This window comes from Plectropomus leopardus, chromosome 5, assembly GCF_026936395.1.
Source record: "Plectropomus leopardus strain MGB_pleo_1.0 chromosome 5, ASM2693639v1, whole genome shotgun sequence".
NCBI lineage: Eukaryota > Metazoa > Chordata > Actinopteri > Perciformes > Serranidae > Plectropomus > Plectropomus leopardus.
The window spans coordinates 36,651,124-36,679,043 of NC_142180.1; the positions used below are offsets into that span (position 1 = coordinate 36,651,124).

At 40.3% G+C, this 27,920-nt stretch overlaps 1 protein-coding gene across 2 annotated transcripts in view; it reads left to right on the forward strand.

The window, feature by feature from the left end:
* The window catches only part of tgfbr3 (transforming growth factor, beta receptor III), a 114,903-nt gene that overhangs the window by 60,495 nt on the left and 26,488 nt on the right, over positions 1 to 27,920 (forward strand). For both annotated transcript variants that reach the window (XM_042483744.2, XM_088078148.1), the window contains exons 6-12: positions 3,209 to 3,346; positions 14,611 to 14,794; positions 18,250 to 18,412; positions 18,822 to 18,969; positions 23,199 to 23,388; positions 23,638 to 23,924; positions 26,469 to 26,624. In XM_042483744.2, coding sequence (XP_042339678.2) covers positions 3,209 to 3,346; positions 14,611 to 14,794; positions 18,250 to 18,412; positions 18,822 to 18,969; positions 23,199 to 23,388; positions 23,638 to 23,924; positions 26,469 to 26,624 — 1,266 coding nt within the window. The remainder of the gene's footprint in view (positions 1 to 3,208; positions 3,347 to 14,610; positions 14,795 to 18,249; positions 18,413 to 18,821; positions 18,970 to 23,198; positions 23,389 to 23,637; positions 23,925 to 26,468; positions 26,625 to 27,920) is intronic.

The following is a 27,920-nucleotide window of genomic DNA, read 5'->3' on the forward strand; positions in this document are numbered from 1 at the left end:
TTCAATTTTCAGGTTCAGAACCCAAAACAGATAAATGATTTACTTTGTCATGTACAAATAAGTCTAAAAGAACACTGTATTGGTTGTTGATTCATGATTTTTTTAATTTGGAGTGACTGAAATAAAGAGTCTTGCAGAAATGCACTGAACCAGAAAACCTGGTGCTGGTTTCCTTTAACAATGTAGATCCTGATAACATCTAAGCCTAAACCACATCCAAACAAATCGTCAGTATAAATGTTGTCTACAGTTCTTCACAGTTCACATACGCCTGATATCAAACTGTCAACATATTTTTACAATCATCGTCATCTTAATTACAAATGGTTTGTTGAGTTGTTCGTTTCAATTGAAGCCCAAAGGCTCCACTTATTGAGAAAAGCAAAGGGCCAGTATTTTTTGCGAGCTGTGACTGATTGAATTACAGAAAGGGTTGTTTTTATCATATAATGTGAATCCTTGTGGATTGAATTAGTGATTAACAGACTTTTACTGCTGACACACAGGACGGGGCTAATGTGATTAGTCTGGGAATACAGAGGGGAGGAAGTTTAAAGAAGAGTGTCGGACAGACCTCCGTACCCTCCAGAGTCTCACTTCCCATCAAAAGTAGAGAGAACAATTGAGACTTTTTAACAACTTTGGTATAACGGCAATGTTACCAATTAAATAGCGCAACTTAAAAGTTTTGCTGATCTCCAAAGACACTGGTCGAAAGCCAGATTCTTGCTTCAGATGAGTTTGATTAAGTGCATGCATGGAAATTGGAAAAAGGGGCATGTGTGTATATGTCACCCTGGGCATGGGATATGTTGTAAAAGCTCAATAAATTAATCTTGTTTTATGCTTTCAAATCCAAAATTAAAGAACTAAAGGCGGATTAGTTCCTTTGCTTGATATTTACCGCCTTTTTTGTTTCTTTTTGTGTTTTCTATTTATTTTTGTTTAATTGTGGTTAAAGGGAACGCTCACCCCAAAATAAAAACATAAAAAATACATTAAAAAAACTCACCATCAATGACACAGTTACTCAGAATAATCCACAGACATGTTGTGAGTAATTGCGTCATGATTTCTGCAAAGTGACGTCGCTTCTGATATTTTCAAATGTACTTTTTTGGCACTCATGGCACCACAAGCAGAGTGCCATCTGGTTCCATTATATTAGAGAGAAAGCAGACGGCCGAACTCTTCAACACTCTGCAACTCACAACAGAGTAGTCTGGACTGATAAATAGTGCTACAGGTACGTAGGTATTTCTGATTTTTGGATGAACTCTCTTCAACCAAGAAATAAAACAGCCAGATTACACAAAAAGAGATAAAACAATCAAAGTTACTTTTATAACCAGGTATTTAAAAATCACTCACATCTTAGGCCACGTTTAGACCAGAAAAACAGAAGTCTTACCTTTGCATTAAAAAAAAATGTGTGAAGATGATGCTCGTGTACACAGACTGCAAAAACGCTGTAATATGCATGCCAGGCCAGTAGTTGGCGGTGTACCTTTGTAATGACACACGGTAAAAGAACAACACGCTCATGTGCGAAGTGCAGCCATGACATCACCGTTCTCACAGGATCGCCACTTTAAACAGCGACAGAAGGGGTGGCGTTTTCCAAAAACTACACTCTGGAACCTGGTTTCAAAAGTTGCGTTTTCAGGCCTCTAAAACGCTGTTGCCGTGTGAACGAAAGGTCAAACTGTAACAAAAGTGCTGTTAAAGAGCCTCTAGTTCTTTCATTGAGGATTTTCATTTAAAAGCATAAAACGAGATGAATTCATTCTTCTGCAACGTTTTCCTTGCAGAAGGCGCAGAGCGTTCAAATCCCCTTTTTCCAATTTCCATTCATCCGCTGAATCAAACTCATCTAAAGCAAGAATCTAGCTTTCTATCATCCTTTCTGTCATCAGCACAGCTTTTAAATTTGCATGATATAATTGGTAACATTGGCGTTATGCCATAGTTATTAAAAACTCTCAGTTATTCTCTCCAGCTTTGATGAGAAGTGATACTCTGAAGGGTGCGGTGGTCTGTCTGACACTCTTTTCTAAACTTCCTCCTATCTGTATTCCCAAACTAATCACATTTATTATAAGAAAAAATATGTGTTTTATGTTTTTGGGTGAACTGGACCATTCAGTTAAGACGTTAAAACATGCTGGGTCATGAACTTGCTGACTAGTTTTGGTCTAAACAGTCTAGACAAGTCCAACACTGGAAACATGAAAACAACAGCTCAGGTCCCAAATAATCAAGTTTGTTTTCCCCATCTCGCAAGCAGACTGTGAAAATCTATTTTAATGGCAGTCTGAGAACCAAAGGCATAGCTGCACGCTGTAGAGATGGCAACAGAGAGCCGCCGCTTACTATTTTTTCCCTCCGTTAACAAAGACTCCACTGTGTGAAAGTTCAGATCCCGCTGAGGCTACATATCAGAGCTAAGCAAGTGCCTTTTAGGGAGAACACAGCACGTCGTCTTTGTGAGTTTATCAGCAAAGTGAGTACATAAACAACCACAGAGCCTGATAAAGACAAACAGTCTGCAACATTATAGAACGGCAATTACAACCGCACAATCAGCCTGATAGTTTCACTTAAATGTCAGGCAACATCATTCTACGTGAACGTATGTCAGGACCGCTTACAGTGCTGTTTAAAATTTGTATATTTTTACAGTCTTTCAATTGCATGTTTTCCTCTTTTTTAATTGATTTTTCTATTTTGTTTTGTTTTGGGGTTTTTTTCTGTTTGTTTTATTTTGGGTTTTTTCCCCAAATGTCTTGTTTGCATGTCTTTTTTATTGATTTTTGTTGTTTATTTATTTATTTATTTATTTTTTACCTTTTTTGTTGTTTTTGTATTAGCTCTTTTTCTTAATTTGTTTTTTTTTGTTTTTCTTTCTGTTGCTAACATGATGAAAGAAGTCTTTTTGCTTTTTTGATTTTTCAGAAGCCTTGTGTCACACTTTGGTTAAGGGACTCCAGATGAAAAATAGCCGCCTAGCTAATTTTTGTACCTTGTGTTTTTATCAGTTTGCGCTTTTAAATAAACTAAACCTAAACCTCAGCAACAGGAGGAATCAAAGCTTTTGTGGATCATGTGGCGTGCTGCAATTTTTCTTTGTTTATGACTTTGTTTTTCCACTTGTGTGTTTTTGCTTTATTAAACTTCAATCCCCCTTTTTTTTTTTTTGCCTTACCAGGTTGAGCTGCATCTGAAGCCGATCCAGTCTCTGCTGCGCCACCAGAAGCCGCTGGTTTTAGTGCTCAACTCCCCCCAACCACTCATCTGGAAGATCAAGACGGAGAACCTGGCCCTGGGCATTAAACGAACCTTTCATGTGAGTCCAGCGTCACTAAAAGCTCTTAAGTCCGACTTCCTAAAAACTGTGTATTCATTTCCTCTCAGGCTAAACCGTCCTCCCGTTTCAGTAGCCTTCTTCTCTGAGTGAAATTTAAAAAGCGATGTAAATTTGTAGAGGAGGCTTTTCCAAACGCCACAAGAATTCTTGATAGCGGTGCGTGCGTGCACAGTCACTGTGGCGAGGCTTTTATCTGTTTCATCAGTGCGTTCAGCTTCAGCTGTGCACTCACATCAGAACGGTGCAGATAAATTTATCACATTTTCTTTTTATACCGCTGTTAGATAATTTTGGAACTAGTTGTAGATTAGTGCAAGTTCTATCAAACACGAGCAAATTGGATTGATTTCTTTCAAAAACATAGACGTAAGGCACCAAGCAAACTAGACAAGATGAGTTCCAAAAATTAACAAAACAATATTCAGAAAAAAAAATTAAAACTTCAAACAAGTAATTCACACTGGATTGTAAATATAATTTTGGGGACATTTTTCCCTAATTTTTGGGATAATTTTCTCCCCTCTTTCAATAACTATTTTTTAGTTTTTTTTCTTGTCACATTTTACTAATTTGTTGCATTTTTTGGACATGTCTAGCCAAATTGGTCTTTGCATTTTTCCACCATGTAACCATAAAATCAAACCAATTCATTAAGGTTTCAAAGGGTCAAAAAGCTTGTGAAAAGTGTCTAAATGCAGCAAAAGAAAGCTGGTGTAATCCAGGATTCAGAGGGTTAATATTAATATTCTTTAATTTATATCAAGTGATCCAGCATGTTACGCAAGAGATGTGTCTTTTACCACGTTGTGGTGTAAAAAGTATTTATCTAAAAAGATGCAATGTGCTTTCTCAGCTTTATTCACACTCTGTAACCACACTCCCTCCCTCCTGTTAACAGTCCTGTTGATAGCTTGGCAGCTGTTCAAATCAGACAGGGCGTATCCGTACACCACGAAAACCCTAACAACGGGGAATGTGTGGTAGCAAACACTAAACCACTAAAGCTCCACTGAGTAAAGAGTTGATCTCTCACTTTCTCATATTGGCTGAAATCCTGAACTGTATCGACAACATGTTGTAAAATAATCTCAGTAGTTGCATTTTGTGTCCCATCTGAGGTGCAACTGATCCAGATTTGTAACATCAGCGAGACACTCAAATCTTCATCACTGACTGAAAGTAAGACTTTTGCGGAGCAGCAGCGAGTAGCCACAAGTGGTAGTTACAGGACGATGTAAACTGTAGTGTAACAGGAGCACAAGTACAGAGTGTTCATAAAACCAGCAAACATGAGCAACCACAAGCTGCTGGTCATACCAGACCAAGTACGGCTGCAGCTGCAAAACTTAAAGAGGACCTATTTCGCTCATTTTCAGGTTCATACTTGTTTTATTAGAAAGCAAAAGTACATATTTACCTGCGTATTGGTCAAAAAACACCTTTTTCTCCTCATACTGTCTGTGCTGGAACACCTGTATTCAGCCTCTGTCTGAGGCGCTCTGTTTTAGTGCCTGTGTCTTTAAGCCCCGTCCCGAAAAAAAGCCCAGTCTGCTCTGATTTTCTGCATCTCTCAGGCCATACATATAGAAACATAGACACCTCATTGGCCGCCATATTAACGAGGGCAAAATCGACTGTAACTCGCTTAATTCTGAACCGATTTTCATGAAATTTGTTTTCTTATAAACATCAGAAAGGGAACATTATAGTGGTTATTTGTTTGACTTAATTTCAGTTACTAGATCTAATCAGCTCTGTGACAAAACAGTTATCGTCTGAATAGCCACAACACTGACACATGCAGGCTGATGAATAAGCAAAATTCAGTGATGGAGTGTAACAAAGTACATTTACTTAAGTACATTACTATATACAGTGTTTAGGTAACTGGTATTTTTCTCGAGTATTTGCATTTTCTGCTAATTCAGCTTCATACTTACACAACATTTTAGAAACCCACACGTGTAAGAATATACCCAAATTGCAAGAAATTAGTAGATTTAGAAAATTGTTTACAAAAAGCTAGGGAAAAAAAAGAAAAAAAATGCTGGGGGAAAACAATATTTATAATTTTCACAATTATATATTTTAAATTATGTAAAATCATTTTTCTCATTTTTAGGGCAGTTTTTCAGTTGTTTTTTTATTTTTATTATTTTATTTTATAACTTTTACTTTTTTTTGATAAACTAATTTTTAGGTAATTTTTAGAGAACTTTCTCTTTCATGTTTTTGAAGCCAGTTTTTGCAGGTTTTAAAGGGTAAAAAGTACATGGTCTCACTTTAAAAGTTTTCGGCAAAATGAAAACAAAGTCGCTCAATAGAGTCAGGACCAGGGTACACATGCCGGAGGAAGAAAAAAAATTGGTGAGGGATATCTCAGTGTAGCTGGAGCCATGTCCCCTGGAGAGAGACGGCCTTTTTTAGTAAAGGTACCAGGGGGCCTCGCTGGGAAACTTAATAAAAAATGTAAAAATGGACTGCTTCAGTGCCCGTGTTCAAAGCCCGTGTATCACATGAGAAAATCATGACAAAATGAGACCTCAGAAGCCTCAGCCTTGGCTGAACCATCCTACAGTATATTGCAATGAAAACTCTTTTTTTTTTTGGTGCCTTTATATGCTCTTGAGGCTTTTCTGTATTTTTGGCTTCCCAGAAGTAATCATTTTCAATTGTATGTTAACACCACAGCATTCTGCAAGAATGCGGTATCAGGTACACAAATGATTTCCACATGTGCTCCAGAGTTTTCTTGCTTACCTCTCGTGCGCAAAACACCCTGCCGTGAAAGCCGCTGTGACACGGAGGAAAAACATGCATGGATTGCAAAATCCTTGCATTATACACAGACCCAACTGTACACACACAGACACACACGTTATATAAAAAGTCGAAGATAACCCATACATGTTTCCTGGATTTTAGGACAGGATTTTATGTCGTTTATTGTTTTCTGCAGAGTTTTTAGGATTTTTGGACATTTCCTTGGTTTTAGGAGGTTTTTTTTAAGTATTTTAGTATATATATATATATATTTAGGATTTTAGGATGTTTCTAGGATTTTAGGACATATCTACAACTTTAGGATGCTTCTAGGACTTTTGGACACATCTACAACTTTTGAATTTTTTTTAGGATTTTGGGACATTTCTAGGACTCAGAGTTGTTTCTCAGATTTTGGGACGTTTCTTCGATATCAGAACATTTCAAGGATTTCGGGTCATTTCTTGCATTCTTGGGAGTTTTTAGAATTTTAGGATATTGCTAGGATATGAGGACATTTCTTAGATTTTAGGATTTTTTTTGTATTTTAGAGCATTTCTAGAAGTTTTAGGATGTTTCTAGGATTTTTTGTTATTTCTTGTATTTAAGGACATTTGTTGGATCTAAGGACTTTTCTAGGGTTTTAGTACGTATGTACAGCTTAAGTACGTTATAAGATTCAAGGACATTTCTAGGATTTTAGGATGTATTCCCAACTTAAGGATGTTCCTTGCATCTAAGGACATTTGAATTCAGGATGGATGGATTTCAGGACGTGTCTCGGACTTTAGGACATTAGGGTCTTAGCTGGGACCTCTGTTGGGGGGGTGGGGGATCCTCCACTGGCACTTTTTTGATAAACAAGCTCTATTTTGATGCTGTTTTTTGCACTCTGGCACTTTATATATACTAAAATACAAATTCCCAGTGTGAATCACTTTATTTGTACTGTGAATTTGAAAATGCGTGGGGGGCCATCCAAGGGGCCAGATTTGGCCCGCGGACCTTAAGTTGAGTGTCACTGCTGTACAGTAAAAGTGGTTGCATAGTTAAAGGACAGAGCTCAGCCTCTCGTTCATCTTGCATCCAGAAAACTATTTCTTTGAAGCACATTTTGCCTTTAAGGATATTTTGAGGCCTCTCTTTCTAATTTTCGTGTTCGTGAGCGGGATCATAGCTCTCAGAGGCCAACATGAAGACATTAGGCTCCCTTTAATGTTCATTTCCTGTGGTAATAGAAATAAATGCTCCAGTGTCAAGAGAAGTTGCTGCATTTCATGCAGATGGATGTGCATCTGGCCGGCTGGTATTTTCCTAAGCTGTGATAATGTGTGGCCGGAGAGACGGGTGTTTCTGCAGAGACCAGCAGGTCAGCATCACTGTAAATGTCTCCCCTTGTCAGTGGCGGCAGACAGAAAACAGCTGACAGACATCATTAAGGCCTTCAGTCCAGGCTGAGCTGCTGCTGTGTGTCTAATGATGTTAGCGACGAGTTTTCACTCCCTTTTTATCTCCTAATGAAATAAAACGAAGCTGCTCTAAAAATACTCGATAAAAGATGCGATACAGCTCTGTATTAGAGGAATGTGTATCTTCAGATTGGTTTACAGGAGCTACACATGCTCAGCGATTTATCTCGCTGGAGCAAAAATATATTTTCTGAGACCAAACTGAGGTGTAAGTTTTCTTCGTTGGCCCCTCAGTCCGACACGTTTCTGACACGTGATGATATTCAAGCGATAAAGCGGAGAGATAAAGCGAAGAGTGAAGAAGGAGGTCCCGGCAGTCAGACAAAGCTGAGCTAATGGTTTGGACTGGCTGCAGGGGCCCCTGCTGAATTAGGTGTTAAGTATTTTGTGTTTGAGTGACAGCACAGAGCCCTCTGGCAGTGAAAGCTGTTGGTATCTTATCCACCAGCCTGGCTGTCCCAGACGCTGCTCCTCTTCTCCTCACTGTGACACCTCATCAGCGTGCCAAATACCAAACACCATCCTGCCCGAAGAACATGCACCAACCTTTTCTTTAAGTCTTTTCATCAATGATAAGTTGCATTGATTGTTAATGTTATTTCCCCCCTTAAAGAAGCTATTTGTAATGAAACAGGGGACAGTATTTCAACATTTAAACGTCGATCTGCGACTGTGTCCATACAACCGCAATCTACCATCACCAGTTATAAATAAAGGCAACTCAGAACAGGCAGCAGAGCAGCAATCCAGCCGCCAAAATACGGCTACTGTCTTATGACCTTCACCAGTGGCGTTGTGTATGAAATTAACTGACGGCTGACATGTCTGTTAAATGTCCACGAGAAGCCGATTCTGTCGTGTTAAAATCACACATTGGAGCAGCATGATGCCGCTGGCATTTTGTTCTGTGTGAACATGCAAAGAGGGCGTAAAGTAGGGATGTATTCGCAGCCCTGTTGTGCAATCTCAGTGTTAAAAGAGTTAGAGTTAGACGGAAACTGGATTCTCATTTTTAGCCAGCGATTGTTGGACTTTTTCTGTTTTTTTAAGCTAAAACTGGAATACCACCCTGCACGCTGAGCCTCTTGCTGCACGCTGCTCCAACATATGGTGAAATCCAAAGCTTGGCAGGCTTGCCGCACCTAGTTACTGTTGCTATGATTGGACAATATGATCAGGGGAGGATTTTTTTCCCCCTCAAAAGTACATGTGTACCATGATCGCAGATGCACAGATCTGTGCGAATCAGTGACTTATTCCAATTCCCACGCGGTGTGATGCCTCTCAGGTGGAGACGCTGCTGCGGTGAGCTCCGAGACTAACAGAGTTAAGAGGAACTGCTTTTGAGCTTAACACTTGTGAGCAGAAACCCACTGCCAGACCTCCCTCACTCTGCCTTTCCATCGGAGAGGCTGTTTCCTGGGGCTAATTGGACCCTGATTCGGGCCTGCCAGTCCTTGTTTCCTGGTCCCGGTGCTGCTCTGGGCTCGGCGGACGCAGATGGGCTGCCTGCTGGAAAAGCTTCAGAGTTGTCGAGCACACTGTTGCTGTTGGCCACTGGACCCTGCAGCCTTTTAAAAATCCAGACTTATGTTGTAAAACACGTTCTCCGCAGCGCTCCCTGTCAATCAGCGGCAGCCAGGAGTCATCGTGGGTCTAAAATGACATGAAATATAAACGCTGTAATCATGCCAAATTTTATTGTACTGAGGGACACCAGAATTCCAAGTGAGACACATGTGCAGAGTGTGCTGTGTTGACTTTGTGGCCAAGTGTATATATTTCTTTTTGATGGTTAGGGGGCCGGGGAGGGCGGGCCGCGTTGCATCTCTGCTTGAGAGGCTCGATCTGGATCAAATGTTTTGTGACTCTGGACGGAACAACGCTGTAAAGTTTAGCTGTTGGCTCGAGTTGCCTATTGTTTGTTTGCCAAGCTTCGCCTTTTTACTCCTGCATTTCTTTCATTAAGGCTCGTTGTATGAGCTCTCTCGCTCTCACGCGCCCTCGGTGTACGTAATTGCTAATGGAAACCATGGGTAGCCACTATTGGTTTTTACCCGGAGACAGGAACGGCGGAGGAACGTTCCCGAATGGCGCTCAGACATATGGTATTATTTTCTCCACCAAAGACGCTGCCAGTTCACAAGAACACATTTGCAGCTTGATTAGCTCCCGAGTCTCATCAAGAAGGATCAAATCAGCCGCAAATGCATTTATCACATTAATATCACCAGAGAGTTATTGCATGCTCAAATTATCCCTCAACCCTTCTCTGCACTTTGCATCCCCCCTCCTCTGCTTGCAACACCTCTTCGTCTCTAAACAGCCGTTTGCGATTTCCCAGGCTCGGGGTGTTGCACGATAGAGGATTACAGCTCCGTGATAATTGATCTCAAACATTTGGATGCCGTCTTCTTCTTTTTTTTTACTGCTCATATGGACGTAATATGTTGATGCTTATAGGCAGAAAGGGCAGGAAATATACCGTTAAATGTTTCGGGCCATATTTAGTGCTTGCAGATGTGCTTCTATGAAAATAGACAACAAAGATAAAGAAGAAAGAAGGTTGAGTCCTGACTTAAAAATAACAATTTGAACCTTTCAGTGACAAAAATAAGCACTTTTAGTGGATGTAAATTGGCAATGCAGAAATGCCACAAGTGGTTACATTACAGCATGTTTCAGTGCTGCCAGCTGTGGTCTCACTCAATACTGGACCAGTTTTAAAAAAAATGTTTTTCCCATTAGTCATTTAGTCAAAAAAATGTAGGAAAATATGGTCAAGGTTGAAAAATACTGTAGTTCTGCTGTAAAATAGAACAGAAAAGCACTTTAAACATATAATATTGACCTCACACTGATTATTTCACATTACTAAAGACAACTTTTACTGTCGAGTTTTTGGAGAAGCTCCTGCCTGCAAAGACCATTACAAACACAAGGACATGAGTTTCTGCCATCACGGACATGAAAGCATGAGTCTCCGTCCCCATGGTATGTAACTCACTTCTCCTCTACATTCTTTGTTTGCACTCGGCTGCCAAGTCTGAGGAATTCCTCTTAAGTCAAGGTTAGATCCAGTTTTCATGTATTTTAACTTCATTACAGCTAACAAAATCTGCCTTCTAGACACTTTTGGCAGAAATATCAACAGATTGCTTAATAAGAGATGAGCTCTTACAGTGAGGTTGTGCTTTAGTTGGCAGCTCAGGAGAGCTCTCTCCTCTGGGTGGACCTTTTTGCTTAATGTGAGTACAACAAAAGTAACAGTATTGAGACTATCGAGTGACAGCTTGTGTAAACAGCAAGCACTATAGTATGTTTACATTAATGTTTTTTTATATTTATATATTCCACTTAAGCACCATGAAAGAAAATCTCCTTGCCTTTCTAGCACTTCAAAGTTGTTTTTTTTTTTCTAAAATAGGGGGCAAAAACTTGAGCAAAAGTACCGTGCGAAAACACAAATGACCAGCAGAGTTTGGTGCATTAGTGCAAACCAGCTGCAAAGCTAAGACACGCCAAACTGACATCAGAGAATCAGCGGAAATAAAAGCCGACTGCTGCGTCGCCTCACATCAGCAAAAAAGTTTCACATGAACAAACCACACAAACTAAAACTGAAGGTCAACAGGCGCGTACGTTCTGCGCGTGTGTTCAATACAGAGGATATTTCAGCAACTACAAGGTCCATATGAATATCCAAGGTTAGGTTAACCGTTTCACTAAACAGTATATATATGAGAACTTAAGAGCTGTGATCATCAGTGTCGACGCCTCCGGACCTGATCAGATGAAGGAACAAGACAGAATAAATTGAAATAACTAAATAAATCGTTTAGCAAATTTTTGGGTGATATCTTGTTAAGTTGCTTGTTGCCTTCTCGCCTTGTTTTTAAAAGAAATCAAAGTGTTTAACTCAGCTTTCAAAAGGTGAAATTTCCCATAGTTTGGTCGCCAACATAATACGTAATCAAAATATCAGGTTATATACAGAATGACCATAACGGCGGATGTTCCTGCCTTCAACAGGCAGTGCAAATTTGAATTGTGCTTCTACCAATTCAACGTACAAGAGTTGCTCTGCGTCTGTGTTTGTGATAAGAGGTTGGCTGAACAACTTTTTACACAAAACTTACAAAACTTTTACTTCAAGTTTTACTTTTACCTCTGAAATTTAAGTACACGACTGTATCAACATAAGACACTCAGCGTCTCCCACCTCAAAGCAGCAAATTAGTTTTTTTTAATATTATTATTAATTAATTAATTAATTAATTAATTTTTAACAGAAGAACAATGCAAGGCATATATATCACAGAGCACCCAAACATCTTCGTTTTTTTTGTCTTCCATATTTTCTCCTGTTGGCCCCATGCCCCCCAAAGAGAGACCACAACAGGAATAAAGGCAGTAATGGAAAACACACTAATGGACACAATCATAACAAAATGTATTACAATAATGCCCAAATCACCAAAACCTTACACACAAGATAAGAAAATAATTAATAAGGAAAAAAGATGAAGCGAACAAATTCATTTATTTATTTATTTATTTATTTATTTATTTATTTTTTTTTTTATTGCCAAAACAAATCAAGGCATATCAATCACAGAGCACTTAAGCATTCTTCCATTTTTTCTGTATTTTCTCCCGTTACTGTAACACAAATAAAGACAATAATGGAAATCAAACTAATGGACACAATCATGACAAAACTTAAGAGTTGCAATAACACCAAAATTACAAAAACCTCAAACACGTAAGATTATAAAGTAATGAATAAATGTTTGCGTGAAAATTACAAAAAAAAATTAAATAAAATGAAAAATAAGGCAAACAACTTCAATTTTGTCCCCGGAAACTTCCAAACAGGCAAAAAAAATAGGAAAACTTTCTGCGATTGCGCTGGCTTTGTCCCTGCAGGAAAATAGAGCCCTCAGTATTTTGGTCTGTCAACTGAGCATGCACCAGTGCAGACAGACAGAGAGGGAGAGTTTGTTAAAGCCCACAGTGGGTCCCTCACTTCCCTGTTTCAAATTCCTGAGGTTTCCAGTGCTCGGGAAGGCCTGGAGCTAATTTGGCTTTCAGGCTTTCCCCTCTAATTCTTTGCGACTAATTACAGTCGTATTCCTGCAATTAAACTGATAAACTGTGCTGAGCTTGGCAAAGTTCACCAAGAAACCCCAGCCCCTCCTCACGGGCGCAGCAGGGCACCACATATTCGCCATCTTTTTTCTCTCTCTGCAGCCGTAGTAAACACACTAAAAATAAAATGAATTCTTCGACAGAGCCTGTCTCCTCGGACTTAGTATTTACTGCCTCTGGTGACAATGCCAGGAACATGGAGGGGAGCGTCCAGAGGTCAGACAGATGTTGTGCATGAGAGGATTTGAGCAGTTATGTCTGAAAAAACCTAAACACCCCAAAGGGATATTTTTCTATTATCATTAAGGCATGATTGCAATTTAGGGACAGCTTCATAACATCATGACAGAGAAGTGCTCTCACGTATTCCTCCTGGATTCGAGGGGATTGAATGTTTTAATTGGGCCTGCCAGCACTTTCTCAGCTCATGCATACAGATGGGTCACGTAGGGAGAAAGAAAAACAAGCACGGAAATAAAATGAGGTAGGCCGTCTAGACCGTGTGCTTGGACTCATTTCGGTTGTTCGGTAGGTTTTTCAGCACATGTGAATGTTTATCTCTGCAATGAAGCGTACGGGCTGAGCTCCATTAAGTGCTAAAGGGGTGGTCCCTCCTCCGGACGGACAGTTTCACCATCAAAACCCAAATCAGCACTTCTTTTTGCCCTTCATATTTTTTATGACTTCTATGACTTTTTTTTCGTCTTTTCTTCCTTTTACATTTCATTATATAACTGTAGGATTCAGAGATGTACGTACGGTATGCAAAAAGTCATTTTCTGGATGTATTGAAATTTTGTTATTCTGGATCGACCACAGTTTTCTTTTGCTGCATTTGAACGCCTTTCACAAGCTTTTTGACACTTTGAAACCTGAGCGACTTGGTTTGATTTCTTTTAAAAGCATGGTAAAAAAAAGTCACACTATCAGCAAGAAATTTCCCAAAAATTGCAATAAATTATGTAAAGGTGGCAAGAAAATTACTTAAAAATTTGTTTTAAAAAAGAGGGGGGGATAATGAGAAAACTATCCAAAAACCCCCAGAAATAAATATATTTAAATTATTAATATATAAAATTATGTTACAAAAATAAATCAATATTTGTTTTTATGTTTATTTATTTTTTACTTTTCTTTTCAAATACATTTCTTGTAGCTGTTTTTTTTATTTTTAATTTTTTTTGTCTGTGTTTTTTTTATTTGTAAGGATTGACTCTGTTTTGGAGCCAGCCTCAAGTGGCCGTTTGATGAACTGCATTTTTATTTATTTATTTATTTTATTTTTTTTAATTTTTTGGCTCTTCCACGTTGACTTCATTTTCCAGCCTCAGAAGTTACCGCTTGGGTTGACCTCACGGTGGCCATTTCCATTATTTTATATAGTCTGTGTTACCCACCTGCTAACCTTCCTGCCAGCGTCATGTATTTGTGTCTTCTCTGTTGTCCCCGTCTGGCCCTTCTGAAGCAGACCCACACATTTGTGATGACGCACTGCGACGCAGTCCGCTATGTAAACACTGCAGAGCAGACACCTTATTGTGTAGAGCGCCATGTGTAAAAATACTCTGAGCATATTTGTAGAAGCTTTGAAATAACGGTCGGGATGGAGTGTGAAGGATGGGTTTCACCAATGTTTAGAGAGTGGGTTTAATTTTGGAAAGTCTGACCTTTTTTTCAGTCTGCAGCTTGTTCCTTTTTTGATAGTTTTTTGTGGGGTGAGGATGAGCGTAGTCGGGTGACTTTTATATGCAAATTCTTCTCAACCTAAAGTTCATTGGTGGTTGACGTCTTAAAGTGGAGACAAAAGTTTATTACAGGAGTAATTTTGTCCTTTAACACTCGTGTTTTTCTGTCTTCAAGGTATCTGAGGGCTCAGAGGTCCACTTCCAGCCCGGAAACTTCTCCCTGTCCTGCCAGATCCAGAAGGAGACCCTTCCTCATGGCAACGAGCACCTCCTCAACTGGGCGCAGAAGAAGTACCGGGCAGTCACCTCCTTCTCTGAGCTCCGGATGACTCAAGACATCTACATCAAAGTCGGAGAAGGTGTGTTTCTAGATTCCCAAAATTCCCAACATAGCTGCCGGCCCCCAAAGCATTCCTCCCGTTCCCAGTCAGCTCCCATAACTTTACTTTGCTCTGTTTTCAAACCAGTTTACGTGCACCTTTTTTTTTTTTAGGAAAAGAATTTCCTTCCCTCAATGGACTCACATTATTTAACAGAGTTAACTCTTGGCTGTCTCTCATTACAGCCTTAAGATTTTTTGGACACCAAAATATAAATGAGATGCAAGTAACTGAGTATTTTATACATTACAACATATTGCAGGACAACATAGTTTAAAAAAATTCATTAAAATTTGTCCTTGATCCTTCTTCATCTTTGGAGTTGAAGTTCATTAAAATACCCAGCTACTATGAAGACATCCGGGCGCTTGGGCATGTTGCTGCTGGTGGTATCATACAATTCCTTCAGTCCATTTTTGGAGTTTGCATCGCAGTATTGTGTCCTGTCGGCTCTGAACAAGGGTTCGCCCAACCACCCAATAGCTTGATCCAGGATGTTAGGGGTTAACCATGTCTCTGTGAAGATGTGTGCAGAGCAGTCTCTGATCTCCTGTTGCTAAGTGAGCCTCAATCACATCTCATCCACTTTATTCTCTCGCGACCGGACATCATCCAGAAGAAGGCTCGATAGACGGACAGCTCTTGGTCCAAGGCGGGTCAGCCTCGCCCTGATGCCAGCTCTCCTCCCTCTCTTCATGTTTCGGTTTCGTTTCTCCCCTCTTGTCTGACTGGCTGATCGGTGCACGCCGCCAGTGGGGATCCTCTTGTGGTCTGCTGCATTCAGTCCAAACTCCACACAACTTTTCCCGATATTGATAAGAGCATCTCTATTGTTGAAAAGTCGTGTTACAGAAGGGGCCATGGAGTCTAAAAAATTGAAAATGGCCAGCACTGCCGTCGTCATAGCAACCCATTTTAACTTAAACTAGAAAATATGCGAACACTGGTGTTTAAGACATTAGAGTGTGAATTAGGTTTCTGACATATTGGCAGATAATCCCTGACAATATCTTATCTTTGGATACAAATTCGTGGAAAAAGTCTGTGATTTGTCTGTTTTTCCAAGTGTTGTTACTTCCATAGTTTTCATTAATATGATAATAATAAATGTAAAACATCTGCTGGAGGGCATACATAGGTTGAGCATAAGAAAAAAAAGCAGAAGATAGTCTATCACTTTCACATTTTTCAGTGGTGAGGAGGAGTGTAGATGAAGTGAGGAAGCCCCGGGAGATTCTCAGGGGAGGCTGTGATTGATCTTGACTCGTGTGAGCCGCAGATTTTCGATTCTTCACTCTCTGCCGGCCGCTCCACGCACTGAACAGACGGCAGCTTCCCAACGCATCAGCTCTCAGACAGGACGTCTTGTTTTTAACGAGCATCTTTCAGCACATGGAAATAAAACAAAGCTCACGTCTGGAGGGAAATAATGGCTTTACTACTGCCGGTGAAGTTCTCTCTCTGCGGCGTTAGTTGCTGCCGAGCGAGTCGCTCAGCCTGCAAGCGTTTGGCTTGTGTCATTAGGGGGCTGTGGTTTGGCAAAAACCTGAAGTGGCATGATGTTTACTTCGAGCAAAGAGCTGTAGATTTCCACTCCTTCACATCGACGGTCGTGTCTGGTGAAGATGGACAGATCCTCACTTTGCTTCCTAACCAGGCTCGTATACTCACGGTCTCCCCGCAGCTCTTTAAAGTGCCACAAAGGTTCCGGAAAGGAAGGTGCCAACCTTCAGTTTACGCTCCGTCCTCGGCTCTGTTTGCCAAATAAGGAAGCAGCTGTCTGGTGTTTTCTCAGAGTGCTGAGGAGAGGTGAAACTTTTTACATTTAAAAGCACTTTCTCAACAAATTTTCTGACCCGTCATAAAAGAAGAGGAAGAAACACTAAAAGGTTTGATAAAAATGTTTATGAATATTATTGTCCTGCTATTGTGGAGGGGATTCTGGTAAAAACCTTTGCTGGAATTTCCCACGTTGAATCCAAGATTAATTTCCCTGCTGGTAAGCCCACAGATCATGCCAACCTGAGCACACCTGACCTCATGCAGCACAGCTTCTAGTGCTGAGACAACAGCAGCTGCAGGGCTGCGTGCTGAAGGGAGCAGGGAGACTTTTCCTCAGCTGAAATGACTCGATCAAAGAAAACATCGAGCCTGGTGAGGCCATCCTGATGACGTGAGCTCAACACGAGGCGGGTTTCCATCAACCATCAAACTGCACAAATTGAAATTGCGAATTTAAAATACGCCGAATGGAAACACATCAATTATATTAAAATAAAAACCCAAACTCCCATTTATCACTAAATAGTTTTAATGCTCGCATAAGGTGATTCGAAAAAGCCATATTTCTAAAAACTGCAATGGAAACCCTTTTTAGTCTTTTCTAGGTCACATGATGCTATGGCCATGTGCTTGTCAGTAGGAACTGGCTCTCTCATGATGCAGCACGAGCTACAAGAGCTGTTATTGCATCACATAACTGAGAAAGTTGAGCAGATCATCAGGACGTTCTGAATCCACAATCCATAACACGCCTACGTGGCCTTGGATTGGAAATAATGACGGCTTGTGCGGTGGCTGCAATAGAAATAAACCTGCTAATGTTTTAAACATCCATCGCCATGGTTACTGGAGTGTTATCACCAGAGAAGTCGCACAGCATCACTCAGTGGAAAAGCAATCATCATGCAATTGTATTTTAGCAGCATTTTGAAAATAAATTTTGTGCAAATCTGCAACAGAAAGTGGTCTACTTATGGTGGCACAGTCTCTGCTGTGCATGCCCTCAGTTTCCATTAAGCCTCAAATTGTGCAAATTGAAATTGCTAATATAAAATACGACTAATGAAAACACGAAAATCAATTTTAGAAAAAAACTCCCATTTATCACAAAAAAAGGTTTATGTTCATATGAGGCGGAACTTTCGAAGATATCAGACCAATTTTACGTCATTAACTACACGAAACACTGTTGACTAAGATTTTCCGTCTTAAATGACTCTGCTGTCAACATAAATAATCAACTAATGCAGGAGCGTTTTTCCACACAAGTACGGAAAGCCAGGAGGTACAGAAGCCAAAAAGAAAAAGAAAAATTACTGCAAATGAAAAGAACTCATTTCGATGAAATTCACAAATACTCAAGGAAATATTTAAATAATAAATTAAAAAAATTACAATGTAATTATAAAGTGCCCTTATAACTATCACACTTTCGCTAGAACAACTTGGTCAACTCAAACATCCACCCTGCTGAGCTCTGTGACAGGACATTGAATTTACCGAGAAGCAGGGGGTGCTGTTCTGCAGCTGACCTCGTGCTCTGACCTCTCTGTGGTTTTGGGTTACAAAAAGCTGTTTTTCTCTTTTAGGGGATCGAAATAGCCTCACAGAACGCCCAACCACCACTAACATAAACACCTCTCCTCTTTCAGATCCTCTGTTTTCTGACACCTGCAAGATTGATACCAAGTTCCTGTCTCTGAACTACCTGGGCGGCTACGTGGAGCCGCAGGCATCAAAGGGCTGCGTCCTGTCTGGACCCGACAAAGACCAAGACGTCCACATCATCGAGCTCCAAGCGCCCAACTCCAGCAGGTGAGCGGCCAAGAAAGCATGCTGTCATCGTATATTTTTGAGGTCAAGATGCTCTCACTGATCTCCGTGGAGTTCGTTTTGGATGGAAACTCACATGGAGGCGAGTTTGGGGGTCAGTTAGTGGTGTACTTTTGAGGGAGATATTTCAAAACATGGTCCCTGGGTTGCCAGATTATCTCCTCACTCCCCCAGTGGAGAGATTACACAGTATGCCCAAAAGACTGCAGGACTGGGAACGTGTTGCTCTGTATCTCACTGCAGTGTTATCAGGTCTGTAGTGCACATGTCTGCTTTTTTTCTGGGAATCCATCCAGCTTTTTAATTAGTTGGCCAGACGCAGACGGCACGATAACACTACGTGCTGTAGAGCTAACCGTCCAAAATTCTCTGCCTCTCTCCCTCTCTGCAGTGCGTTCCAGGTGGATGTCATCGTAGATCTACGGCCTCTGGAGGACGATGCCCCGCTGCATCGTGACGTCGTCTTGCTGCTTAAGTGCGCCAAGTCTGTCAACTGGGTCATCAAGGCGCACAATGTGATTGGCAAGCTGGATGTAGTGGTAAGCTAGCAGCATGAAACACAGAAAAGATTTCCATTCATCTTTTTTTTCTCCTTAACAGCAGTGATACTCAACTTAAGGCCTGCAGGCCAAATCTGGCCCGTAATAAGTTGCAAGATGGCCCCCCAAAACCATTTTCTAATTCACAGAAAATAAGGTGATTCACAAATAAGGTGCCAAAGTGTATTAAACAGCATCAAAATTGAGCTTGTAAAAATGTGCCAGAGGAGATTTCCCCACACTTCAACAGAGTGATAAAAACCTAGACATGTCCTAAAATCCTGGAAATGTCTTTAAACCCTAGAAATGTTCTAAAATCTTAGAAATGTCCCAGAAATGTCCCTAAAAAAATTAACTTCCTAGAATCTGAGACATGTCCTAAAATCCCAGAAATGTCTTAAAAACCAAGAAATGTTAAAAAATGGTAGCAGTGTCCTAAAATCAAAGAAATGGAAATTTCCTGAAACCCTTGAAACAAAAAAAAAAACCTAAAAACATCCTTGAGTCCTAGAAGCATCCTGAAATCACAGAAATGTCATGAAATCTTTGGATTATCCTAAAATTCTAAAAACGTCCCAAAATCCTAGAAATGTCCTAAAATCCTGGTAACGTCCTGAAATCCTTTAAACATCCTTAAATCATACAAATGTCCTGAAATCCTAGAAATGTCCTAAAATCCTAGACATGTCCTCAAATCACAGATTTCTTTTTTTCTAAAATTCTAGAGATGTCCTGAAATGCTCAGAATGGCCTTGAATCCTAACATGTCTGGGGCTTCGGTGACTGGCCCCTGGGCTCCTGTCAGAGCTGAGTGCTGCTTTACAGATTTCACGGATGAGGTTTTCTATCATCTTATCACACATCACAGTAGCTCACGAGTGGCGCAGACAGAAATGTCATCACTTTTGCACACTCGACCACAGAATTTGTCACAGCAGGATGTGTGCTGAATTGGCCCCCGCGCTGCAGCAGAGGGTGGGGGTAACAGGTTAGGAGGAACTGTGACATTTCATTGTGGCAGCTCCAGCGTTTGTCATCACATTCAGAGCGCCGGGGGCGGCAGCGGTCAGGGTATCACATATTTTCAGAGTCAAGGCGGTACTTCAGCTGCACATAAGCTGCTTCCCATAAGTCACAACGTGAGTTACGAGCCGCGCCTGCTTCGGGCACTTTGGAGCCGTTAGGACCTCCTCGCCACACACAGAAGACAAACACTGGCTAATTACTGCAATACATCAGAATGCCCTTTACTTAGAACTGTGGTTTTATACGTATCAGCGCTGACTGTGTACACAGTTTTGATATTAAATCTTCATCAGTGTTACTCGAGTCTCTCAGGACTCTCAGAAACTTAAAGGAATATGACACCCATGTAAACCTTGGAAGAATAGTTTAACTGTACATCATGTCGATGGGGAATTGGCAGCAGTCCAACCGGCGTAATTGCTCGGGGGATGAAATTTCAAACCCCTGAGTTAACCCCTTAAAACCTCGATGGACAACAGTTCTCTTGTGCTGCAGTCAGATGCTTTTTACAAGCATTTAAACCTCTGAAACATGAGCAAATGTGTTTTGATTCCTGTCAAAAACACAGAGGAAAAGGCCATAAACAAATTAGGCAAGATATAGCCTGCAAAATGCAAGAAAGTTGAAAAATCAGAGGGGGTGAGATAAGTATTATTTTAATTAATATTAGCTGTAGTGGTAGTAATAGTGTTTTTTCACTATGAAAACCATGGTATCATTACTATTATTATTTTTTATTATTATTGTTATTATTATTATTATTATTATTCATTTAAAAAGATTTAATAGAAAGCATATATTAACAACATTTATTTAATATCATTTATTTATTTATTTTTGTTGGTTTATTCCAGGTCATTTTCTTGTTAATTTTATTAATACTATTTTTTTTTATTATACTATATTTTTAGGTTATTTTCTTATAATTTTTTTTTACTATTTTCTTGCTCATTTGTGGTCACATCTTGTCAAGTTGCTCATTGCCAATTTTCTCAAAAAGGGTTAAAAACTCTGTGTTAAGACTGAGAGAGCCTCCTTTATGTTGGGAATTTCTCAAAATATTTCATTTGTCTGGTGACATTTGGTATTTACGGTATTACGGAGCCAACAGTTGTCTCGTGTGCGGCTCTCTGCTGCGTTAACCCCTCGCTGGTTTCAGTGGAGGTGTGTCAGGGGTTCTGTGTTTCCTCACTGTGTAACGCTGATACTCCTGTGGGGCCGCTGCAGCCATGACACTGCACTTTCTGCCAGGCGCGGTGTGTTTGTTCAGCTGCCTGGTCGCTGCCGTACAGTCAGGTTGTATGAGTGTGATGCCAGGTCACAGTCAGCAGTACTTACATCAGCACAAACGGAGGGTAATGCCTCTGGTGGAAGATTTGTGTTTTCTTATACCCATTTAACACTTTGACCCTGTATGGCAGAGCAGCTTTTTGGGTGAGGAATGTAGGATATTTTTTGGCTCTGTTAATGCCATGAGTAAATTTCTTCAAATCTGGGGCAACAATCACTTGGACTCCAGGTTTAACTGAATCATTTTTGGTGGTCACAGGTCAAAATTCAGGGTCTTTGTGACCTCGTCTGTCTCATTCTTGTGAATGTGATTTCTCAAAAACTACTAAGGGGAATTTCTTTAAATTTAGCAAAAACATCCATTTGGACTCACGGATGAACTAAATTTTAGTGATCAAAGATCAAACATCAAGGTCACTGTAATCTTAAATCTGCCTCATTCTGGTGAACGCAATGTTATGAAGAGCTCTAGGGGATTTCTTCAAATTTAGCACAAGCATCCACTTGGACTCAAGGATGAACTGATTAGATATTGGTGGTCAAAGGTCAAGGTCACTGTAATCTTAAATCTGCCTCAATCTTGTTAACGCGCTATTATGATGCTCTATGGAATTTATTCAAATTTAGCACAAACATCCACTTGGACTCAAGGATGAACTCATTAGATTTTAGTGCTTAAAGGTCAAGGTCACTGTGACCTCGTATGTGTCATTATTGTGAACACAATATCTGAAGAACCTCTGAAAGGAATTTCTTCAGATTTGCCACAAACGTTCACTTGGACTCAACGATGAGCTGATTAGATTTTGGTGGTCAAAGGTCACAGTAACCTTGCATTCATGCCATTCTTGCGAATGCAGTATCTTGAGAAACCTTTGAGGAAATTCCTTAAAATTTGGCACAAACCTTCACTTGGACTCAACAAAAAGCTGATTTGAATTTTGTGTTAAAAGGTCAAGGTCACTGTGACCTTGCGTCTGTCTCATTTTGCTAAACACAATATCTGAAGATAGCCTTGAGGGAGTTTCCTCAAATTTGGCACAAACATCCACTTGGACTCACAGACGAACTGATTAAAATCTGGTGATCGAAGGCCAAAAGTCACAGTGACCTCATAAAACATGTTTCTGGCCAGAATTCATGCACTCAAATTTGCTTTATTTTGAATTTATGATTAAGTTCAGTCGCATGTGTTTGAACAAACTTGTAACAAATGAGTAAATTTTAAAAAGCATTCATGAGTTTTGTAAATGTAATATATTTTCACTCTGCTGTTAAAATAGCATTACGGGGGTGATCAGCACATTATAACTTCTATAGGAATCGAAACTCAAAGTTTGGGACGTGGAACTTGTCGGTCGTGACTTGTAACTTGAGTGCAGCACTTGAGGCTTACATGTGACTTGTACTGATTTGGTCGCACCTCTGGTTTAAACATAAACCCGTTTTCTTGTTCCCTCATAGCTGACAGTTTGACTTTTATTTGACAGCAGTGGCACACAGGATGCTGCGCTTGTGCAACCCATGTTTGGGAGCGTGTCAACTATTTATGTGATATGACAGCCTCATAAAAACCGAGACCCCGCTTCTGTCAGGGAGCGGGCTCTCCTCGGCGTTGCTCAAGAGAGATGAATGTGTGGGAAACGGCTGTGAGAACGAACCGTTACTCCCTCACACAGGGAGGGTATGCTGTAGGGCAGGACACAAATTTTAAGAGCAAACTAACATGTTGGTTTCTCAGCATTGATTGAGCGGCGACACGCCCATGATCTCACACTCAGGCGTGATTCACGCTCCGCATGAGAGCAGGACTGGACTTGAAGTGGAATCTCTGCGGAGTCAATCACGTCTTTTGTTTGTGGAAAACGTACAATAAGACATGATATGTGACACATCTGCCTTCTTCTCTGCAGGCCTCTGATACCGTGAGTGTGAGTTCGAATACGGAGAGACTGATGCCAGTATCAAAATATCCCAAGCAGCAGTTGCCATCAGGGCCACAAGCCTTGATCAAGTGGGCAGGAGAGCATGGCTTCAGCCCGGTCACGTCCTACACCAGCACTCCTGTGGCTAACCACTTCAATATCCGACTCAGAGAGCCAGGTAAACCCAAGTAACATCCTCTAAATTCAATCACACTGTGTGTTCGGAGAAATTATATCAAAAAACACCATGTGTAAGACACACATTTCAGCAGCTGCTTCGGTTTTTTCATGACTAATATTGCACATTTCACGGTCATTGCAGAGAGACGAGCGTGAAATTGTGAAATGGTTTTATAGTCGCGGTCCTGTGTAATTTCCCTGCCTGTTAAATCAGCCTCACGAAGCTCCAACAATGTGTGACTTCCAGATGTGGTGGATCCTCTGGAGAGCATGTTGCCTCCAGAGCTCTCCATCCTGCGCGACTCCAATCCTCATCCGAGAACCGGAGCCGCTTCGCGACACTCCGGCCTGCCTTTTCCCTTCCCTCCGCCCGTACCGGACGGCCTGCCCTACCTGCCTCTGTCCCCCTCCCTCGACGACCGGCCCTGGGAGAACGGCGAGTTCGAGGAGCATCAGGGCGTTCTGAACGTTGGGATCAATGTGCAGTGCGAGGACACGAGGATGGTGGTCAGCGTCGACAAAGGAAGCCTGGAGGTGAGCGACTTCATCCGTCACTTACCCAGAAACAAACAGGGCTACGATCAATGATTATTTTAGAAGGTTTATTCCGACATAATGCAACAAGTATAAATAAACTCAAAATAAAAACAGAAACACAACAAACTATTTCTAAATAGCATTTCACATAAGATGCTGGGAATAAAATGAGTTATGTATTAAATGTTTGTATTACTTACATTATTTATGACCAGAACTGTCCATTTATTTGAGTTGGCATAAAGGGGCCACTGTACATGAAAAACAGAGAGCAATATTCTGAGAAAAAAAGTCTGATATTTTCTGTGTTTATAAAGTTATTTATATGGGTATTTTCTGAGTTTGTAAAGTCAAAAATTTCTGAGACAAAATTCAAATTTCTGAGAAAAAAAGCTGGATATTCTCTGAATTTACCCCAAAGAAGCCAAAGATTATGTAAAAGGCGGTTTCAGATTTGTGAAACCTTTATTTTGTTTTTCTTACATGTAGACCAGATTGAACCAGGTCTGCCTTTCAACAACCACAAATCTCAGTCAGGTCACATCTGGATCTTCATTACAAAATAAAATGCCAAAATAAATACCATAAATATTTTTGCATTATGACAAATAGAATAAAGGTTTTGCGAATTTGAAAGTGGGTTTTGGACAAAGTTAAGGCTTTATTTAAAACATATCACATGCTTTGGTTTACTTGGAGCAGGTGCTCTTCAGGCTTCGGGGAGAAAGGCTGCTCTGTAGTGCTGGCGCTATGTAACCTCACACTTATTAAAAGTGCATAAATTAATCAAAACAAGAGAAAGAATTCATCAAAACAAGGAAACAAAATGTATCTCAAAGCCAGGCAAGAGCATCTTGTGCTATTTGTTTTATAAAACGTGGCCTCAATTTATTATTTTTTTTCTCCGTGGCCCCTCCAGGGCTCCTGAAGAGGCAGCTGTTTCAGTTTTAATAAAAAGATGATCTGTGCAGCAGTAAAACGCCTCTGTAAACAAATAATTGTTACAGCATAGAGGCAAACAGTTAAACATTGTTCATGTCTAATCTCACACTGATAGACAGAAAAGTTTTTCTCATATTCGATGCTTGATAATACTTAACTCCAACAAAAAGACAAAACGAAAACAACGTAAATGTTTTTGTTTCCCAACCGAACTTAATCTGTTGTCATCGCTTAAATCTAAATCAAGTGGCACATCTGAAAGCTATTTCACGGTCTGATCAATCGCATTTGCTTTTAATTATTTCGTTTTTGCATCTCTGCTCTGGCGACACAGACGTGATGTGACAAACTGTGACAAGAAGAATAAGAACAACAAACATGGAGGACACCCAAAGAGAATACCAGTGTCAGGAGCAATTAGGGGGCTGAATGAAAGTCCTCTGCAGTGCACTTAGAAAATGCCAACAAAAACCTCCATGTTGCAAGAGTTTTGATATCTGAAGTGTGTGCACGTATTACAGCACAGCTGTCAGTGTGGCAATGACAGCAAATGAAGAAACGTCTGAATCACACATCTTAAGGTGCAAATCTGGCCCTCAGTAGGGTGCCAAGTGGCCCTCAAATCATTTTCTAACTCACAACAAAGGGAGTGATTCACACCAACAATTGTTTTTGTACTTTTAGTATACATAAGATGCCAGAGTGAATAAAACAAAACAGAGCTTGTTTATCAAAAATGTGCTAATGGAGGATCCCCCTCACCCCTGACAGAGGTCCTAGCTGAATCACTAATGTCCTAAAATCCTAGAAACATCGTAAAATCTGAGAAATTTCTTAAAATCCTTGAAACATCGAAATTTCCTAAAACCCTAGAAGCATCCTGAAATCAGAGAAACATCCTAAAAATCCTCAAAATGTCTTAAAATCCTAAAAATATCCTAAAACCCTCTAAATGTCCTAAGTCCTACAAATGTCCTAAAACACTAGAGACATGCTAAAATCAGAAAAACATCTCAAAATCTTTGAAATGTCCTAAAATCCTTGAAATGTCCTAAAATCCTTGAAATTTCCTAAACTCCAAGAAACTTCCTACAATCAGAGAAATGTCCCAAAATCCTAGAAGCACGTACGGGGTCGCCTGGCCTCCTGTCATTTTTTAAAAGTGGCCCCAAAGTAACTCACGTTGAGTGTCCCTGGTGTTCAGTCATATTTGGACCTTCAGTTTTGACTGCAGCCTTTATAATAACTTTGCTTGTAGAAAACCTGGTTTAATGTCTACAAAAGTCAAACAAAAGTGGACCCTGTAAAGCGTCCCTGTTCTGCACAGGCTGACACTGAAGTTAGCAGGATATTTCCCAACATTTGGCGCATGGGGACGGCGCACGCAGCCCACATCACAGAATGGAAACTGGCATAGACTGTAATTAGGAGAAGCTGAGGCTGGAGCAAGACCACCTTGTGGGATTTGTTTATTCCTGGGAACTCAAAGTCTCACACAACTACTTTCTTTTATATTTATTTTATTTTTTTTAAATGAGTTAATAAAGGAAAAGTTTTTTGATCTTTTTCCAATGTTGCAATTTTTTCATGTTTCCTCAGGCGAAGGGGTTTACTCATGCCAACCTCACGCTCCAGGACCCAGCCTGCAAAGCAACAGTCAATGCCACCCACTACACACTGGAAACTCCTCTGACTGGCTGTCAGACCACCGTATATCCCCTCCAGGGGAGTCCCATGGCCCTGCACATCAACTCTGTGAGTACAGTACCTGTCATTAGTTTCAGTCACCGAAGCTGCTTCAGTGGCCACCTAGTCTCTAATGTAAATACAATTGTGGAAACAAAGAGTGTTTTTAGAGTCAAACTAACATTAAAATGTATTTTTGCTAAAAAAAATCAACATCCTTTGTGTTTGTTTGGACCTGTTTACATGTAATTACCGTAGACCGTGTAAAGTGGTTGTAGCCTGCGGGTCTGAAAAGTGAAGCCAAGGTGAAATTGCCCGAAACCTGAAGGTGTATTTCTGAGCGGGCCTACTGGGCCCAAAAACCGGCTCAGTTCTGTGCAGAGAAACAACTGTATCGGCCCCCTGGAGGGTAGGGGGCCTTTAATGCTTACAGGTAGAGGGGCCCATAGTGTCATAGTCCGCCTACTAAACCGCCTAAATTTCCAGTTACAGTCATTCTTTTAATAAACAATTATTATTATTTATGAACGGCACCCCCACCAAAAAAGTACAACATCAATAAATGAATAAGTAATAATAATTCTATAATGAATTAATAATAATTAAATGAATAGAAGAAAAATAAATAAATAAATAAAAGACCATTGTGCCAAAATAATTTGGCAGGCTGTGCTTTCGACTTATAACAGAAAAGTAGCAGCTAACATTGGCTAACGTTACCTACAAGTTGCAATAAAGTTAGGAAGAAAACATTTTAATGTTCAAAGAACATTTTAAGGATGTTTATCATTTCAAAAAACGTTTTAACTGCAACATTGTGAGGATGTTTTGGTGATGTTGAGAGGTGACAGATAATAGGATGTTCTTTTTTATAAAACGTTCCCACAATGTTACATGAGAACAAAGGCAGAACATTTTCAAAGCAACATTCAGAGCATGTTATCGAGACCTGAGATTACAGAACATGTTTTTGTGGAACTGTAATGTAATGTGATATTTCAACAAAAAAAACATTTTACTTTGTTTATATAGAATGTTAACCCAACCCAACATTTCACATTTTGGGAACTAAAAGAAAAGTTCCCACTGAAAACATTACCAAAACATCACACAGGTTGAATCGTACCATTCTTAGAAGGTTTTTAGAGCCAAAAATTGCTCGCTGGGTACGTGGAGAGTCAGTAGAGCATCATGGGTGCTGACAGCATGTTTCCGAGTAATGACGGCGGTCAGCTCTCCGTCAGCTGACAGGAAACACACTCAGAGGTTTGAATCCTTTCACTTTTTCCACAAATTGTTTATCCTCTTTTTTTGGATGAATTAAAAAATGGAAAAATATGATGAATGTAAAGTAGATGTTCATGT